Source organism: Schistocerca piceifrons, chromosome 1 (assembly GCF_021461385.2).
Source record: "Schistocerca piceifrons isolate TAMUIC-IGC-003096 chromosome 1, iqSchPice1.1, whole genome shotgun sequence".
NCBI lineage: Eukaryota > Metazoa > Arthropoda > Insecta > Orthoptera > Acrididae > Schistocerca > Schistocerca piceifrons.
The window spans coordinates 172,268,823-172,288,348 of NC_060138.1; the positions used below are offsets into that span (position 1 = coordinate 172,268,823).

At 41.1% G+C, this 19,526-nt stretch overlaps 1 protein-coding gene across 1 annotated transcript in view; it reads right to left on the bottom strand.

Annotated features, from left to right (window-relative positions):
- Positions 1-19,526, bottom strand: part of LOC124803348 (DNA polymerase theta) — a 347,939-nt gene that overhangs the window by 232,922 nt on the left and 95,491 nt on the right. The window contains exons 8-9 of the mRNA XM_047264537.1: positions 11,252-11,404; positions 10,953-11,165 (exon numbers count right to left, since the gene is read on the bottom strand). Coding sequence (XP_047120493.1) covers positions 10,953-11,165; positions 11,252-11,404 — 366 coding nt within the window. The remainder of the gene's footprint in view (positions 1-10,952; positions 11,166-11,251; positions 11,405-19,526) is intronic.

Genomic DNA, 19,526 nt, shown 5'->3' on the forward strand with positions numbered 1-19,526 from the left:
CCACCAACTGCTAACTCCATTCGGCGATGATATGCGCAGTTTAAAGCGCCTGGATGCCTCTGTAAGGGGAAATCAACAGGTTGGCCAGCAGTTAGCGAAGAAACGGTTGAACGCGTGCAGGCAAGTTTCACGCGTAGCCCACGGAATTCGACGAATAAAGCAAGCAGGGAGCTAAACGTACCACAGCCGACGGTTTGGAAAATCTTACGGAAAAGGCTAAAGCAGAAGCCTTACCGTTTACAATTGCTACAAGCCCTGAACCCGATGACAAAGTCAAACGCTTTGAATTTTCGGCACGGTTGCAACAGCTCATGGAAGAGGATGCGTTCAGTGCGAAACTTGTTTTCAGTGATGAAGCAACATTTTTTCTTAATGGTGAAGTGAACAGACACAATGTGCGAATCTGGGCGGTAGAGAATCCTCACGCATTCGTGCAGCAAATTCGCAGTTCACCAAAAGTTAACGTGTTTTGTGCAATCTCACTGTTTAAAGTTTACAGCCCCTTTTTCTTCTGCGAAAAAAACGTTACAAGACACGTGTATCTGGACATGCTGGAAAATTGGCTCATGCCACAACTGGAGACCAACAGCGCCGACTTCATCTTTCAACAGGATGGTGCTCCACTGCACTTCCAACATGATGTTCGGCATTTCTTAAACAGGAGATTGGAAAACCGATGGATCGGTCGTGGTGGAGATCATGATCAGCAATTCATGTCATGGCCTCCACGCTCTCCCGACTTAACCCCATGTGATTTCTTTCTGTGGGGTTATGTGAAAGATTCAGTGTTTAAACCTCCTCTACCAAGAAACGTGCCAGAACTGCGAGCTCGCATCAACGATGCTTTCGAACTCATTGACGGGGACATGCTGCACAGTGTGGGAGGAACTTGATTATCGGCTTGATGTCTGCCGAATCACTAAAGGGGCACATATCGAACATTTGTGAATGCATAAAAAACTTTTTGGGTTTTTGTATGTGTGTGCAAAGCATTGTGAAAATATCTCAAATAATAAAGTTATTGTAGAGCTGTGAAATCGCTTCAATCGTTTGTAATAACCCTGTAGAGATACACTCAATATGGAGCCCTGCGGGACCCCATTCTCCTGGATATGGTGGGAACTAAGGGAGGCACGAACTTGGACTCAGAAAGTAAGAAGTGACAGGAAATTGTGGATAAAAATCGGGAGCGAGCCTCGGAGACCCCACTCATATAATGTGGCAAGGATATGTTGTCGTCAGGTTGTGTCATACGCTTTTCGTAAATCAAAACAGACAGCAACCAGGTGTTGGCATCTGGAAAAGGCTGTTCAGATGGCAGACTCAAGGGACACAACATTATCAGTGGTACAGCGACCCTGGCGGAAGCCGCCCTGACGAGGAGCCAGTAGGCCATGTGACTCCAGGACCCAACTCAACCGCCAACACACCATACATTCCAGCAGCTTACAAAGGTAAGGCTGATGGGCCGATAGCTATCCACATCAAGTGGGTTTTTATCGGGTTTAAGCACCAGAATGATGGTGCTCTCCCGCCATTGTGAAGGAAACACACCATCCCACCAGATCCGGTTGAAGATGATGAGGAGATGTCACTTGTAGTCAGATGAGAGATGTTTAATTATCTGACCGTGGATCCGATCTGGCCGAGGAGCTGTGTTGGGGCAATGTGCAAGGGCACTGAGGAGCTTCCACTCTGTGAATGAGGCATTATAGGGTTCACTGTGGCATGTAGTGAACGAGAGGACTTTCCTTTCCATCCACTGTTTGCGGGTGTGAAAGGCGGGAGGGGAGTTCTCCGACACATAGGCTCGAGCAAAGTGCTCAGCAATCACATTTGCGTCAGTAGATAATACGCCATTGATGTTAATGCCAGGGACATCTGTTGGGGTCTGGTACCCAAAAATCTTCGCCCCGAGACTTGGGAAGGTGACGTATGGGAGCCAACAGTTGAGACGTATCTCTTCCAACACTCCTGCTTCCGCCTTTTGATATGCTGGCGAATGTGAGCACAGAGCCGCTTAAAGGCTATGAGGTGCTCCAGGGAAAGGGTGCCGCTTTTGCTGCTGCAGAGCTTGTCGAGGCTCCTTAACTGCCTCAGCGACTTCCGGTAATCACCAAGGGACTGGCTTTCGCTGGGGCACCCTAAAGAGCGGGGGTTCGTGTTTTCTGCCTCAGTAACGATTGTTGTAATCACCTGCTCAACCATCACATCGATGTTACTGTGTGGGGGAGAGTCAACGGTGAAAGCAGACGTGAACATTTCCAAGTCTGCCTTGTTTAAAGCCCATCTGAATAGGCGTCCGTGGGCCTGATGCTGGGGCAGTGACAGGAAGATGGGGAAGTGGTCACTACCACACAGGTCGTCATGTGCTCTCCAGTGGATAGATGGGAGAAGTCCTGGGCTGCAAATGGATAAATCATTGGCTGAGTAACTACCACGAGCGACACTGAAATGTGTGGCGGCCCCAGTATTTAAGAGGCAGAGGTCAAACTGAGACAGTACAGGTTTGACATCTCTGCCTCAGCCAGTAAGCACGGTGTCTCCCCACAAGGAGTTACAGACATTAAAATCTCCCAAAAGTAGGAAAGGTTTGTGGAGTTGATCAGTCACTGCAGCTAACATATTCCGGGGTACCGCACCATCTGCAGGAAGATATACATTGCAGACAGTTATTTCCTGTGTCGTCCTTATTCTGACAGAAGTAGCTTCAAGAGGGACTTGAAGGGGCACAATTTCACTACAGACTGAGTTTAACACATAGACGCAAACTCCACCTTACACTCGACTATAGTCACCATGGTTCCTGTAATATCCCTTATAGCCACGGAGGGCAGGGGTCCACATTGACGGGAAGCAGGTTTCCTGGAGGACAATGCAGAAAGCAGGTATAAAGCTTAACAGTTGCTCTAGCTCAGCCTGGCAGTGGAGAAAACTGTCGCAGTTCCACTGGAGAATGACGTCATCATGAGACTGGGAAGGCATGGAACATTCAGTGAAGCAGTTTACGCATCAGGGTCACCTGCTGCCACAGGCTTATTGCCTCAGCAATCTATATCCATTGTCTCTGAGGGCCTGGCGAGATCTAGGTCCTCAGTGGATGCCAGAATGTCTACCTTATCTTCAGACGCAGAGCTTGTAGGTGGCAGTGGTGTGGGTGCCACCACAATTTCCTTGGTCTTAGGGGTCTTCTTTTTGGTTTATTCTCGCTGCCTTGGGTTTCTCTGACTGGGAGAGATTCACTGATTCAATCTCCGGGACTGAGGATGATTGTGAAGCCCTACGATCAGCTGTTTTTGGGCATTTCAGCCACTGGTGGGTGTCATCTTTCCCATTAGTAGAAACCTGGGAAGGGAGTGACCCACGGGACCCGTTCCTGGCGAGAGAAGCCGAACAAGACTTACGCTTCTCCAGCTGAGAAGTGGGAACTGGTGTCCCCGATGGTTGGGGGCAGTGCTCCCAAGGTAGGTGATGCGGGAGCAACAGGGGAGGGGGAGGGGGGAGGGGGGAGAGGAAGTGCCCCCACCATCAAGGGGGTAGGTGTAGCCTTCTGGCTCTGAGAGCCGACTGGAATTTGTGGAACTGATGGATTACAACCGTTCTCATAGAGGCGGCGTATGAGGAGGTCATAGCCAAAGTATGTAGGCACTCATATTTTCTCTTAGCCTCAGTGTAGGTGAGTCGGTCCACGGTCTTGTATTCTGTGATTTTCCAATCTTTCTGTAAATTCCTGCAGACTGGTGAGCAAGGTGAATGATGCTCTCCGGAGGTTGACAAAGATGGTAGGTGGGGCATATGCATAATTGGGATGCAATGGACGTCCACAATCTTGACATGTGAGGCAGAAAGTACAGTGGGAATACATATGGCTGAACTTCCAGCACTTGAAGCACTGCATTGGGGGACTGATATGTGGCTTGACATCACAGTGGTAGACCGTCACTTTGTCCTTTTCGGGTAAGGTGTCACCCTCGACAGCCAAGATGAAGGCACCAGTGGCAACCTGATTATCCCTTGGTCCCCAATATATGCGCCGCCGAAATGAACACTTCGCCACTCTAAATTGGCGCACAGCTCATTGCCAGACTGCAAAAGAAGGTCCCTGTGGAAGATAATACCCTGGACCATATTTAAGCTCTTATGTGGCATGATGGTAACAGAAACATCCCCCAACTTGTTACAAGCGAGTAAAGTCCATGACTGGGCAGAGGATGCTGTTTTTATCAAGACTGATTCAGATCACATTTTGGACAAGCCCTCCACCTCCCCAAACTTGTCCTCTAAATGCTCTACAGAAAACTGTGGCTCCATCGGAAAAAAAAGGAGTCCCCATCAGTTCTCGTACATGCGAGGTTCCGGGGTGAATAAGGTTTGCTGCCACCCTTAGCCTGGCGTTCCTCCCATGGTGTGGCCAGGGAGGGTAATGATTTAGGGTCGTACTTTCTTGCATTGTACTGAGACTTGGAAAGCTTAGAGACTGCTGTTGTTTGATCACCAGCAAGTGATGACGTGGTACACTTCATTGCACGTTATCTGCCCTGATGCCACCCACTCTGACCAGGGGCCCTCCCCACGGGCGCCACCCAGCCAGAGCAAAGGCCACTTGACAGGAGGGCCATTGCCAGGAGTCCCGATGCCCCAGGGGGATGGTCATCTACCCCTTGGCATATGTGGGGAGTTAATAGGCAGGCATCAGCAGAGCGATCCCTGTGTTGTCAGGAGGCTACAACCAACAGGGTACATGGTGGCCCCACCGCAACGGATTGGCTACTGTGCTGGATATGAGGTGCAAAGAAGTCCATGGTCACCGTCGGCGCAGAAAGCAACACTGCATAGTGCATGGTGGAAAATGCACCCAGCAAGGCATCCTTGCCCAAGAGATGGAGAATGAGCTGGACTGCAGTGCGACAACAAGAAACTGGGCTAAAGATCTCAAGGCATGATGGAGACAATGCACCATGTAGGGCGCACTTCCCCAGTTGGCTCACCCTTCGGGAAAATTTTGAAAAATCGAGTCCAAACCCAACAGGGGACCATCACATAAATGCCGAAACGTGTGATACTCCTTTTAGTCGCCTCTGACGACAGGCAGCAACACATCGGGCCTATTCTAATCCCCGGACCCACAGGGGGGATACATCACACAAATGTGCCAGTAAAATTTTTAATGACGACATCAATGTCTGGTCTTCTGGACTCAAAATTCCTCTAAATGGTCATCCTCAAAGAGTTTATTTTTAAATGAGAGTCAAACGCTCTGCGATTTAAAAAGTTCATTGTACATTCTCGCACATAGTTCATCTAGTGTAAATGGAAATTTACTTTGAAAGTAACACTTTTCAAACAACCATTCAGTATATTTTCCTGCGACCTTTGAAATGGGTTTGTTTCAACAGTTGCCTGAGAACGCCAGATAACAGGCGTCACCATGCTTGCGCAGCTACAATGGTGCACGAAGCCCATATGTTTGTACTTGTAAAGCATTAAAAGATCTTACATTATGTCAGAAAAGAAACAAAATATCAGAGGATACTCCAAGAGAATCAAAACTTCGTGAACCATACTAAAATGCATAATTTGACTTACAGTATACCCAGACATGGTTGTAAATTTTCTTGACATACCAGTACTGTATTATCTCATGTTTGGTTTTTTGTTATGGCATTATGTTATACGAGCTAAAAGATGAAAATGTGCACTTGAAATGCAGTGAACAGTTGAAACTAGCCAATATTGTGGAATTAAACACTTCGTTTCAAATAAATTGACTACCTCAGCGTAAAAGATTAATAAAATCCAAATTTCTTTAGCAAACCGACAAAAAAAACTTCATTGTTCTGCAAGGCGATTAGTACTTGACTGTCAGAGAAGCGGAAATAAAATAAAAACTGAAACTAATAACATATTTTAGTCTTCCGTAATAATGTGAATGTATTTTAATTCACTTGATAGCTACCAGCCGCAAAAACATGTTTCGTTTTCATTTGATGTGAGAGCAATAAACGAAGAGGAAACAGCAAAATCACTAAAACGTAAACACGGGGCAGGTGGAGACTACCCACCTCCCCACTTCATCTCAGAACAGGTCTGTGCATCAGCCCTGGATCAACAATATTTCCGAAATGGGGCAATACTATGTAGTGCCCCCCCCCCCCCCCCCCCACCCCTCAAGCATTTGAGGTAGGATGCAAAAAATATGTTAATTTTGTAGCATATATCTTTCGGAAGAGTCTGATACACAAAACGTGTGTTCAAGGAAATGCAAGATATGTTATTTGGTCTTAAGAGTGCCAAAGTGCAGTGACATGCCTCTTCACACGGCATTCTTCTGTCGCACGTCACTGTATTTCGTTCTGTGGGATACAAACATGTAATATTTTATAATGGCTGCCATCAAACTATATTCAGGACAGCGGAAATTAAAATGTCCGGTTTGACTTCCTGCCCCTATTTAAAAAAACCCCACACACACCTTGCAATTAATACTCGAAGGGATCAGTTGTAACTGAGAGAACAAGAAATCTTCATAAAATTTGCATTCTTTATTGCCTATTAGCTAATAACTTGCTGTTTTGTGTGACATAAAATTAAAGATACCCTAAAACCAGTAAAGACGAGAGACAAACAAGACAGTACAGATTTCTTCAATCCTTAAGTTGTAGCATTTTTTTCTCTCTAATCTTGCAACAGCTTTATGTGGCGTGCTTTCCTTTCTACGAAAGAAACTATTACCTCACCACAGTTCGGCAAACGTTTTGCTACATGAAAAAACAGAATGCCGTTGTCTAATATTGAATAAGCTGGTAGGGGTGGTTTTTTTATCTGATTACATGTATTTTATCGCTGCCCGCTAAATTAAATGAAATAGGCCTGTCTAATAATGCAGCAAGCATAAAACACACCAAATAAATGACACTGTTGTCCAACAAATGGTCATTTTTATAATACGACAGAATATAATTCAAGAAGTATCAGTATCAAATGCCTATTAGGCCTACTACAAGCAAAAAGCTTTATGTTAGGAAGTAGTTTCACATTTCATTCATATGCTTCAGCTTCTCAAGCATGAGATTGAAAAGTAGTACTACGAAATTTTTATATAAATTTGGAATTGTCAAATTTGTGTGGTGTCCCCATTTCTTCTCCTTCCTCATTCTAACAATCAATCTTGTCATCACTAATTCTGTAACTATTCCTGCCAGTGTCAAAACTTATTCTCTGCTTAACTTCACTAACCCTGCCACAGTCACTGGTTTAGTAATCCTACATTTATTCTCCAGTTAGGTGTTATTACGTGTTTGTACAACACATTTTCTGTGCTACTCCCAGAATAGAACTTAGGTGACTGCTAGCTGCAGACTGTACAACTGGCCCTTACTAGTGTAGAAGTCTGGCCAAGAATTTTCTGTCAAAATTTCATTTTCTTGGATACACTGAGAAGATAATACATAATCTTCCTTAGCTGTTATTCCTGTTAGCCATTTATTTCCACTCTGGTAGTTTGAATCTATGGATTTCGCTAGTAATTATAAGAACGCTGAACATTCGCAAACCCTGTCAATCACATAAACAAACAGCAATTGGCATTCACCATTCGTCTTTATTCCACTCAGTCGTATATCCCCGTCCCCTTTTATCTGCAGGAAAGTTTATTTCTAGATGTGAGGGGGATTCCCCTGGCAGAGACATCATGTACAATATGCACACACTCAAAAATCAACTTATGATTCATTCAGAAATCAACTTACAATGTGTTCAAAAATGTTCAAAAACCAACAGGGATGCATTTAAAAAAATCATATGAATAACTGATAGACCAACGTGCGCTGGATGCTAGGCACTTTGTGAAACAAGGTTTTTTTTTTGTCAAGAATATGTATTTGCCCCTCCCCCCTGAAGTTGCCACCCAGGGCAGATACCACGGTTTGCCCCCCTAGATCCAGGCCTGTCATGCATACATGAATCTGGCAGCTTGTGTGCACCAGTAAAATTTTTACGGGTAGCATTTGGCTGTTTGCTGCCACTGCTTATACAGCTAACAGCTGCACTTCTGTAGCCAGAAGCTGGAGAAGGTACTACTCACATGTGACTCAACTGCACATGCGCAAAGCTCAAACGAATCTAATGTAAACAGTTGTGACGTCACGTTCATCGAAAGCAATTTGTTGTTATGAAGCATTGCATAGTCTTCCTAAGGCCTTTGAAGCATTTTGCTGTTGGCAGACACCTGTACGTGCGCTGTGATTTGTTGCTGTATATGGCACATTTCCTTTGCAACGTAAGTTTTATTTTCATTTTTTTCTCTGGTTCACATTTTATTGTTGCAATACTATTCTGCAATAGCAGGATACATTAATATCCTTTGTTAGAGTATTGGTTCTTACCAGTCAAAATTACAAAAATTTAACTGAAAACTAAAACAATGAAAAATTTTCGGAATTCTAAAAAATTCCCAGGTTTTTCCTGATTTTCTCCCAGATAAAAAAATTCCCGAGTTTTTCCCAGACATCCCAGTTGTCCCAGGTCGTATACACCCTGCAGGTTGTATCATATTCCTCCTTTTGAAAGTCAGGTGACAAAATTCCATCTGATCTCAGTTTTTTCGTGGTGGTCCCCACACATACATCTTTAATAGAGGTGGCATGAAGAAACATTTTCTGACACATCTTAATGTTATTCCCATTAAATGTTACAGAAAATTTCAGATCTGTTTTCTGCTAAAATTTTCCATATATCGACAGATGAATTCTCCCTGTCTGCTACGAGGGTCACTCTGAAAGAAATGCACATTATTTTTTTTAAAAAATCGATCTTTTATTCTACATGTTTGAAAGTTTTACAGTGTGTAGACACATCCTTTAGGAACAATATTTTCATTTCTCCACATAATTTCCATCCCTCTCAACTGTCTTACGCCACCTTCGAACCAGCGCCTGTGTATCTGCACGGTAAAATTCTGGACCAACTTGTTGGAGTCACTGTTTGGCAGCGCGGACAAGGGAGTCATCATCTTCAAACCTTGTTCCACGAAGAGAGTCTTTCAGTTTCACAAAGAGATGATAGTCACATGGAGCCAGGTCAGGACTGTAAGGCGGGTGTTTCAGTGTTGTCTATCCGAGTTTTGTGATCGCTTCCATGGTTTTTTGACTGACATGTGGCCGTGCATTGTCCTGCAACAGCAAAACATCCTGCTTTTGCCGATGTCGAGCTTGAAGTTTCTTCAGTGTCATCATACACACATCAGAATTTATGGTGGTTCCATTTGGCATGATGTTCACAAGCAAGAGTCCTTCGGAATCAAAAAACACCGTAGCCATAACTTTTCCAGCAGAAGGTGTGGTTTTGAAATTTTTTTCTTGGGTGAATTTGCATGATGCCACTCCATTGATTGCCTCTTCGTCTGGTGAAAAATGATGGAGCCATGTTTCATCACCTGTCACAATTCTTCCAAGAAATTCATCTCCACCATTCTCATACTGTTCCAAAAGTTCTCTCTGAGAACCCACCTGGCACAAACCTTTTTTAATGCCAACACTTTCAGTATTCTGCAAACACTTCCTTCCCCTATCTCAACGTAGCGTGAAAATTCGTTCACTGTGATACGTCTGTCAGCAGTCACCAATTCGTTAACTCTCTGCACATTTCTGGTGTGTGTGCAGTACGAGGCCTGCCACTGCGAGGACAATCCTCAATATTACCGTGCCCACTTTCATCATGTAACCTGCTTGCCCACCCAGTAACTGTACTGTGATCGACAGCAGCATCTCCATACACCTTTTTCAACCTCTTGTGGATGTTTCCCACCATCTCGTTTCCATAGCACAGGAATTATATGACAGCATGTTGCTTCCGCCATCTTGAAAACATGCTGTGATGGCACCACTCACGGGAACAGGTTGAACTAAGTTTGAAAACAAGCGGGAAGGATGTATCTACACACTGTTAAACCTTCACACATGCAGAGTGAAAACTATATTTTTACAAAAATAGTGTGCATTTCTTTTGGAGTGACCCTCATGTGATCTCCCATCTGCCAAAACGGCTAAAAATTAGACTGCCTGTTTCGTTGGGTTAACTTATTATGACATGTCATAATAACTAGGGATTGCATTCAGGCTTCATTAATCTAGTTTGGATCTCAGCACTCTTTCAGCCTTTATGTGCCAAACCTCTGTTTGGAGATTCCTTTGTACTATTTTTTAGCCACAATAATGGGTTCCTACTCCTTTTGCATGTTGTTCTTTTATTACTTGAACATTAACCATGATCATTACCTTTAATTTTCGACTTGAGTATATAATCGGTCAAGAACTCAATTGCTTATACCAATTATAAAAGTAGAGAACTCAAAAAACCTGTTCATACAGCTCTTTATCAACTATTATTCTATGCAAAATAATTGGTTACATTCAGACTGATGACCATGTCTACAATGAGCAGTACTATTATCAGCTACAAGTGACTTAGATGACAAGGCTCCCAACTTAATAGTGAGGATGATAACTGTACAAACATAGTAACAACAATTATGGATGTAATTGTGGTACCATTATTCCAGGACAAAAAGCATAACATAACTTGTAATTCTTTTCATCAGTAATTGAGTTCCTCAGATGACCTATGATATTCTGAAGATTGCTATTGCTGCTTAAGTATCAGCGTTACAGAGACTATTTTATACATGAGAAAAATAGTGAAGTAACAATTCTGGCAAACACCGTAGATCAATTTGCCCATTTTTGGGTTTATGATGTTAATGCTTGGAGCCATAAAATTATTAAAAGCAATCATTGAATAAGTTAGCAGGCAAAAATTTTCAATAATGAAGACGAAGATGCTCAGAAAAATTCATTAAAACTAGTTACCATTAGAACAGCATTAGCAAAAGGTAGTGAAAATACATGCAGTACACATGCAGTTTCTAAACGGTAAGAGTGCTCTATAATTATTACCTTCCGTGTCCTTTCCCAGTCTCCCAGCTCTTCCAATCATTTGGCGATATGTTTGAATTCCTATGGCTTCACCACAAAATAATGGAGACCTAATGATAACTCGCCTGGCAGGTAAGTTGACACCTGATGAGAGAGTAGACGTAGCAACAAGAACACGTATAACTCCTCCACGAAATAAACCTTCAATTATATCCCTTTCATCTAAGGTCAAACCTGAAAATCAGGACATTAATTAGAAACAGTAACTAAGTCATATTTACAATAAATTCTCAGTGACACAATACATGTATGAAGCAAACCTGCATGATGGAAAGCCACACCAAACGATACAGTCTTCCGCAACACAGTATCTAAGCCAACAGGACACCTCTTCAGCTGCTCCAGTGCTTCTACTATAGCAGACGTATTAAGCTGGCTTCGGAGCTTGCATCCCAAGTCATGTTTTGAATTACCTGTCATCATTAAAGAAGAATTATTTACTTACACAAAGCACTGAAATTAGACAGTTTGGAATATCTTTGATTATTTATGAAAAGTGGGGGAGTAAATTCTTCATCACAGAGCCGAGTCTTACACACACACACACACACACACACACACACACACACACACACACACACACACACACACACACACACACACACAAAGTACGTTGTCCCAGTACTGCAGATTGGCAAAAATGAGTAAAGAAACAGACAATAATTACATCATGGGAACATCACTGTTCATCAATAGATGTAAAAGTAATAAGGAAAGTATGAACAAATTTTAGATATTGACAGTCACCTACACAATACAGCAGAATAATCAATAAGTGTCAAAAAGGAACATATTGTATCAGGGTAAATCTGTCAACAAACCTAATACTATACAATCTACTACACATGCAAAGAAGTTTGAAACACAAGTATGAACACATCTACAGGACCATCACAGCTATACGGTAAGAGAATAATTTGATAACATGTAAGAGTAATATACCATACTTTCTCGACTATAAGGTGAGTTTCTCCCAAATTTCTCATTCAAAAAATACAAGGTCATCTTTCATTCATAGATTAAACTACTGTTCCTGAGGGCAATAATTTTATGTTGTATAGTAGCTAAATATAGAGATCATGTTACATTTACAGATCAAGCTTTCGCAATTGAGGTAGTGCACAGACTTTGGAAAGGTAGGAGGGTAAACAGTGCTCCAGTTGGCTGAGTACTAAGACAAATGTGATGAGGGGAGTGGCAAGTGGGCATCAAATTTCACTTTGCTGCCAACCCCGGGAATGTATACTGTATACCTTGGCTTTTAATGAACATCTGCTGTGCTTAAACTGCGTTTCACCTACATCCAACTGAAGCCAGAATTGAAGTGAATTTAAAATTGGACAAATACTCAAGAATAATATATGTTTTTACAGGAGACAAGTTAATGCTAAAAAAAATATGTTCACATAGAGTGCTTAAAACTTGACACAACTACTGAAACATGAACTCCAACAATGGTGCTAAGCTGTTACTGTTCTACAGCACTGTTGATTTTCAAGGTTCACAACTGTGTTAATGCAAAGTATGATTTCTGTCAATTTAGCTGTAAGAAGCCAGAGATGACAACATAATGTTGTCATTGAATTTGGTTATATTGCCATTGCTGTAAGTACTGTAAATTGTATAAATCTATAATGGATGCAAATGACAGCTGTGATTATGTTGAGAAATGTGGATCAAGAGTTCATGGTTCACAATTGGTTCACACAGTCAATACAGTGCTAATTTTAAGTTATCGATGATTCATGAAGCAGAAGGTAGAAACACCTGTGGAACAAGATGAAAATTTGATGTCAAAGAAGTGAATGTTTGCATGTGCATCAGATGAATAAATTAAAGAACACCAGTTCTACATTAAAAAAATCTTTCAGGGCACAGAAAGTGGAGAAGGTTCCATGGACTGGAGAAGCAGGTTGTTCGGTATGAATGAGAGAAACACAATGAAAGCTTTCCAGTTACTCAAGAAATTGACTGACGGAGGGCATTGGAAATGATGAAGAATTTTCTAACTGCTTGCATCACGGAATTCAAAGCATGTGGTGGCTGGTGCATGAGGACGATGAAGAGGGTGGGGCTTATATTACAGTGTAGAATAACACTAGCTTAGCAACTTCCCATGATGTTTGGCAAAAAAATCAGTTACGTATCAGAGTCATATAGTTAGTCTAAAACAACAGCATGACTATTTGCTAGGCCATATGGGCAACACTGATTAGATGCCTGGTTATTTTGATATGTAATCAAATGTTACTGCTGACCCATGAAGGGCATTAACAATGTTCCTATAAGAAGTTCTACCAATGAAAAGGCCAGAATAACAGTAATGCTGGGTGCACTACAAATGGAGCAGCAACTAACCCACCGATAGATTAGTTAAAGATCATTTGGAACATAGTACCAAGGAGGATTCTTTTAGGAGACACAGCCCTTTGTAGTTAAGGATCTGATATCAAAGAACAACACAGACCTAGTAAGAATCCCTAGTGGCATGACCTTGCAACTTCAGGTAATTAAGCATAAAGGAAGTGAAGATAAAAATTAATGTAAATCATTTCTTTTTGTGCAGTTTATTTCTCCTTGTATAACCAGAAAGAATAAGGATTGGAGGTGAACAATTGAGAAAGCTGGAAAGTGTCAAGTAATGGAAGAAATGAGAAAGAGATCAGTGAACATGGCAGACAGACAAACATTCCCATGAAGTGTTAAGAGCCTGGTTTCGAAAACAATACATTAAAAAAAAAAAAAAGCAAAGAAGTATTATACAGAAGTTATTACATCCCAATATTGACCTATGAATCTGAAACATGAGAAATGAAGAAAAGAGATGTAAACAGATTACATGCATGTGAAATTAAATTCCTCAAATGTAGGATAGGAGTAACAAGTGGAGAAAGGATGACAAGGATAAGTGAAACAGCAAAAGAGGAACCCTTGCAGAGCAGGATAGAAACATTACAGCTAAGATGGTATGTGCACTTACAGAGAATGAAAGCAAGAGGAGTCCCAAGTAGATATATGAAATGCAGATGTGAAACTAACGACCAAGACGAAGACCACGGAATAGAAGGCTAAAAGGCATGGAAGGGAGTATTGAAAAAAAAGTTGTGATAACTGGACAAGAATGAACACAGAAAGATGGTGGGCAAACAGGATCAGATGGATAGGCTTATGTTCTAAACAGACAGACCCAGCCTAGGGCTGGAAATTGCTCAAAATGATAATGACGATGATGATGATTATGATGCTTAGTACCAAAACATATACAAAGTTCAGAGGGGGTCTAATATTAACTTCCTTAGGTAGATCCTTTAGATCTGTAAAACATTTTGTAATATTGATTAGTCACAATACATTATAATTTGTAACTTAAATCTGAAACTAGCATTTTATATAACTGCTTAAATGAATTTCTTTAAACCAATGAAACAGAATGTTCACACGTAAACAAACATAGTATACTCTTAGGTTCAAGATGCCCGATACATAAAGTACATTGAAATGTACATGACCAAATGAGTAGACAATAAATAAAAAAAATATAATAAGACATTTCTATTGGCATATGAGCATTATAAATCATATGAAAAATGCAGTGAAAATATAGAGTATACCTTGGAATATTTTATTTTCCACGTTTTTGATAGGACGGGTACTACACAGGTGCCAAAAATTCTAAGTGGAACACAAGTGAACAAAATTTTTACTTTAGAAAAGAAGTATCGAAGGATCACCTAGAATAAAAAAAGTTATGTGAGAATGAGCATTTCAGGAGCACAGACTTCAGGCAGAGAAATGTGCATTCAGCTAGGGATCCATTGTAATACATAAGTGCATCTGATACATGCACTTGCTCTCCCAACTTCCCCACATCACAGAGGTGAATTCTCAAGGGAGCTGAAGCTATGTAATCTCTGCGGAGATAGGCATAGAGAGAGATTCAAACAGTAAAGATGTATGTTACTCAAGAAACTTTTGCATTTGAAAGCTTGAAAGGTAGTATGTTTTGCATTGAGATAGCTGTTGATGTGAAACTGAGAATTTTCATATCTTGGAACTGTACAGCAGTTATGTGATACTATGTAGTACAAAAATTGTAGTTGGCCGGAGGCTTTGCTGTTTGTTTTTGAGGTACAGTTTACCTTTCCGAAGGCTTAAAAATTCAAAATTAAAAAAAAAAAGACACATTCAGTCATAAATCGTGATTTTATTTCACAATCACGGTTTGTGACTGCAGGCAGATTGCTTTTTATTTTATGAAAGTAATACAGTCATGGAAGCACACTGATAGCAATGGATAAAATTAAATTAAATACTTAAAATGAGACACACCACCCAAGCTTTAAAAATGACACACAGAGAAATTTATTGTTCAATAGAAGCAGAATGTTTATCAGAGAAAGGCTTGTAAATTTAGTGACATTCAAAACTAAACATGAGAAATATGTACTACTCCAGAGATTAAAAGATGAACTCAAAATGACAAAAAGTCTGTCTGAGGTAATAATATTCAAGAATTGATTAAAGTTCATCACCACAATGGAGAGCTCATTAATACAAACATTTTCATAGATTAATAAAGATAATATTTTGGTAGTTTCATATGAGGGTCATTTCAGAGGTTCTGCACACTGTTTTTGCTTACGACAGCTTCCCAATGTTTTGACAACTTCTATATTCCATACAGGACACCTTCATTGTTGAGCTGTCTGATTACTCAGGTCATCAATTGTATTGAAACATTTTCCATGTAGTTGTTCCTTCAATTTGGGAAACAAAAGAAATTCTGGTGACCTCATATTAGGACCGTATGGTGGATGGGGAAGTATTTCTCATCTATATTTGTCTAGCATTTCTCTCACTGACAGGGCAGAATAAGGACACCAGCTGCTAGCATGCTACACCTTCTTTGACAAATTTTCGGGTGCAAAACACTTCGCAGAAACAGCTTGTATTATACACCAGTTACAGATGTCCCCTGTGGCTCTATCTGTAGCTATGATTGTACACATGTCATACGCAAAGATCACGAACAGTTTCACCTTTGACTGTTGGCGACAGAATTTATTTGGGCATGGAGACAGAGAACTTTTCCATTGTGATGACTGAGACTTCATTTCTGGCTCAAAATCTCATATCCAGGTTTCAAGTGCAATAATACTTTTCAGAATATGTTCTCTTTCTATTTGATAATGTTGAAGCAATTCTCCTGTGATTCTTTTGCGATCTGTTTTCTGCTTTTCAGTCAAATCATGTGGAACCCATCCTGTAGCGAATTTTTTCATCTTTAGCTTTTCATTTATAATTCTGAAAACTGAATTGATGGACATTATGGTCTCAAAAGAAACTTTTTTTTTTTTTCAATCCTCTCTCAAAATGTCACTAACAATAACCTGCTGTTGACAGCCTTCCACTTCTTAGGTTATCCTCCGCAGTTACCCGGCGTTCAAGGAAATGAGCAAGCCAGCATTACTCTGTGCTATGATCCGCTATACTATTCTGACCCACCTGTTTCAAATGCTTGTAAATTTATGACAGGTTCTTTCCAAGTAGGGATTCGATTTTGATGAAGGGATGTTGGTCACCTTCCATTTTAAAAGTGAATTACTCATGACAGCCATGCAAACCAGCAAACATATAAATGACTATCCTGCCTAGAGTCTTGCTGACATGTATTTCAACTTTTATCATGCCACCATAATGGTCACACATGCACAGTGTTCAGGAGTTTTGAAATGACCCTTATACTGTGGGAATTAATTATTTGCATTGCGTTGAAGAGGTCTCAAATTAGGATCGACCATCTCGGTATTTATCTTAAGAAATATAGAGAGCCACAGAAAAGGTTTGGTTGGAAGAGGATTTAAATCACTGTCCTCTGGAATGCAAGCCCACTTTCAACTATGGGACCACTTTGCTTGGTAAGATAAGGCCAGGCACTTAACACATATATATAAGGAATGAAAGAACATGAATATCTATTTTAAGATGACATGTTTGTAAAACCATTAACTTCCATTTTGTGACTAAACATAAGTGGCTTTGTGTTTCATGTATAGATCTGGCTCAATATAAACTCCATGAAGAGTAAAATTATTAATGTTACTAAGAAATGCCACATATCTGAACTGATGAAAGATTCAATGGTAGTTTGTTTTTATATAATGTCCACAATATGGGGTAGAGTAAATAAACATCAGTTATGCTTTGTATTTCTTGATGGACACATGTCAGTATAAATTATATCTAGATTTAACTGTGGAAAGTCCAGGGCTGCACGGAGTGGCCGAGCGGTTTAAGGCGCAATATCATGGACTGCGCGGCCTCTTCCGCCAGAGGTTCGAGTCCTCCCTCATGTGTGTGTGTGTGTGTGTGTGTGTGTGTGTGTGTGTGTGTGTGTGTTTTTTGCTCTCTGCATAAGTTAATTTAAATAGTGTGTTAAGCCTAGGGACCGATGAACTCAGCAGTTTGGTCCCTTAGAAATTCACACACATATGAACATTTGAAAGTCCAGGATGGAATAACAACGATATTGTGAAAAGGATAGACTGCTACTTACCACATAGAGGAGACAATGAGTAGCATACACACAATGGAAAGACTACAAAACATTCAATCTTTTGTTGGCCAATGGGCCTCCTACGAAAGTAGAAAAACAAACAAACAAACACACACACACACACACACACACACACACACACAGAGCCACTGTCTCCGACCACTGTGGCCTGACTGCTGACTGGAACACCAACTGATGTGATCATCATTCAGTGGTGTGTGGAGGGAGTTAAGGAGCAGGGCAGAGAAGGAATAGTGGGGTAGGAGTGGGGGAAGTTGTTGTGCTGCCTGTGAGAGCATGCACAGACATGTTTGGGACAGGTTAGGGCTCCTAAGTGCAAAGTCAAGATGCTGTGCTGGGAGGGGGGGGGGGGGGGGGGTACACGGGTACAGGAGCAGGAGGGAGGGGGAAGGAGCAAAGTGTCTTGGGTGTGTTGGTGGAAGGAAGACATGTATAGTGCTGGAGTGGGAGCAACAAAGATGGAAGGTAGGTAGGAGACTAGGACGCACCCTGGACTGTTGCCCCCATCAGACACAGTTCCTGTCTGCAGTAAGGCCACAACAGCTGGACACATTGGTCATTCATGTGTGAGCTGTGCTTGTGAGAATGCTTGTGTACTTTCTATTTCCAAAGATGGGCTTTTTCCCAAAAGCTTAAATGTTTAGTAACCTTTTCATTGTGCCTGTCTGTGACACAATGCCTCCTCTATGTAGTGAACAGCAATCTATCCTTTTCATAACATTATGTCTCGATTGATTATAAACCTACTTACATGGGTTGCTGACAGTTTGTACACTCGCAAAATATCTTCAATTGCAGCGGTCAATCAAACTCAACTCCTACATCGTTCCACAACATAAATTTTCCAAATTATGCACAAATCTAACATGAAAAAATTCAACACAGAGAGCTAATACCAAGACTGCCATATTCAGTGAGCAAGTATATGTGAGGCTTATTACGGTGAACATGTAAAAATTCATTACTCTCCTTGCCAGAAAGAAAGCTCACTCTATATCCATGACGCAGGACACATTTTAAAATGAGATGCCAGTCAAAATTAAGTGCTGCAATAGTAGTGAGTAATCAGAACAAATTTTAGAGTAGAAATGGGATACATGAAACCAATCTTTGACTGAAATAATATGGGAAAGAATGAAGATATTAAGGAAAGTTATACTTAATACCACAGGAGACATATGACAACACACACACACACACACACACACACACACACACACACACACACACACACACACGGATGCAAAACATGATTGACCTCTACAAAGAAGCTGGAGGAGCTAAGACTTACAAAATAAATGCACAAAAATGTTTGAGGAGGAGAGCAAAACTTAAAGGATGAAGGCTATGTGTAATAGTGTGGGTAACACTTGAAATTATTCAGAAACCAGAACTCCACATGGGAAACATAAAATAATGGGAGTTTGGAAGGTAGGAGACAAGGTACTGGCAGAAGTAAAGCTGTGAGGACGAGGCGTGAGTCGTGCTTGGGAAGCTCAGTTGGTAGAACACTTGCCCACGAAAGGCAAAGGTCCCGAGTTCGAGTCTCCGTCCGGCACACAGTTTTAATCTGCCAGGAAGTTTCATATCAGTGCACACTTCGCTGCAGAGTGAAAATCTCATTCGAGAAAATAACAGTTCCTGCTTTACTAGCCCCTAAAAATATTTGGAAAATTGATGGACGTTGATGCTGTTGTATTTGTTTATTATTACTGCTACAATCCAACAATATAAAAACTTTAACTCTCCTAGAAGCCACTTATTCTTGCAAAATCTTGTTTCCAAATAAAAATGAAAGCTCCTCAAAACTGGAAAATAATCATTAAGACCTGCATAAACAAAAAATTCCATTTTGCAGGAGCCTGGAGAAACCTGTCCAACGAAACTGTGCATTGAGACACTAACCCAATCACCAGCACAGTAAAGAAGAACATAATCTCTTGTTTCTTTCACATCTT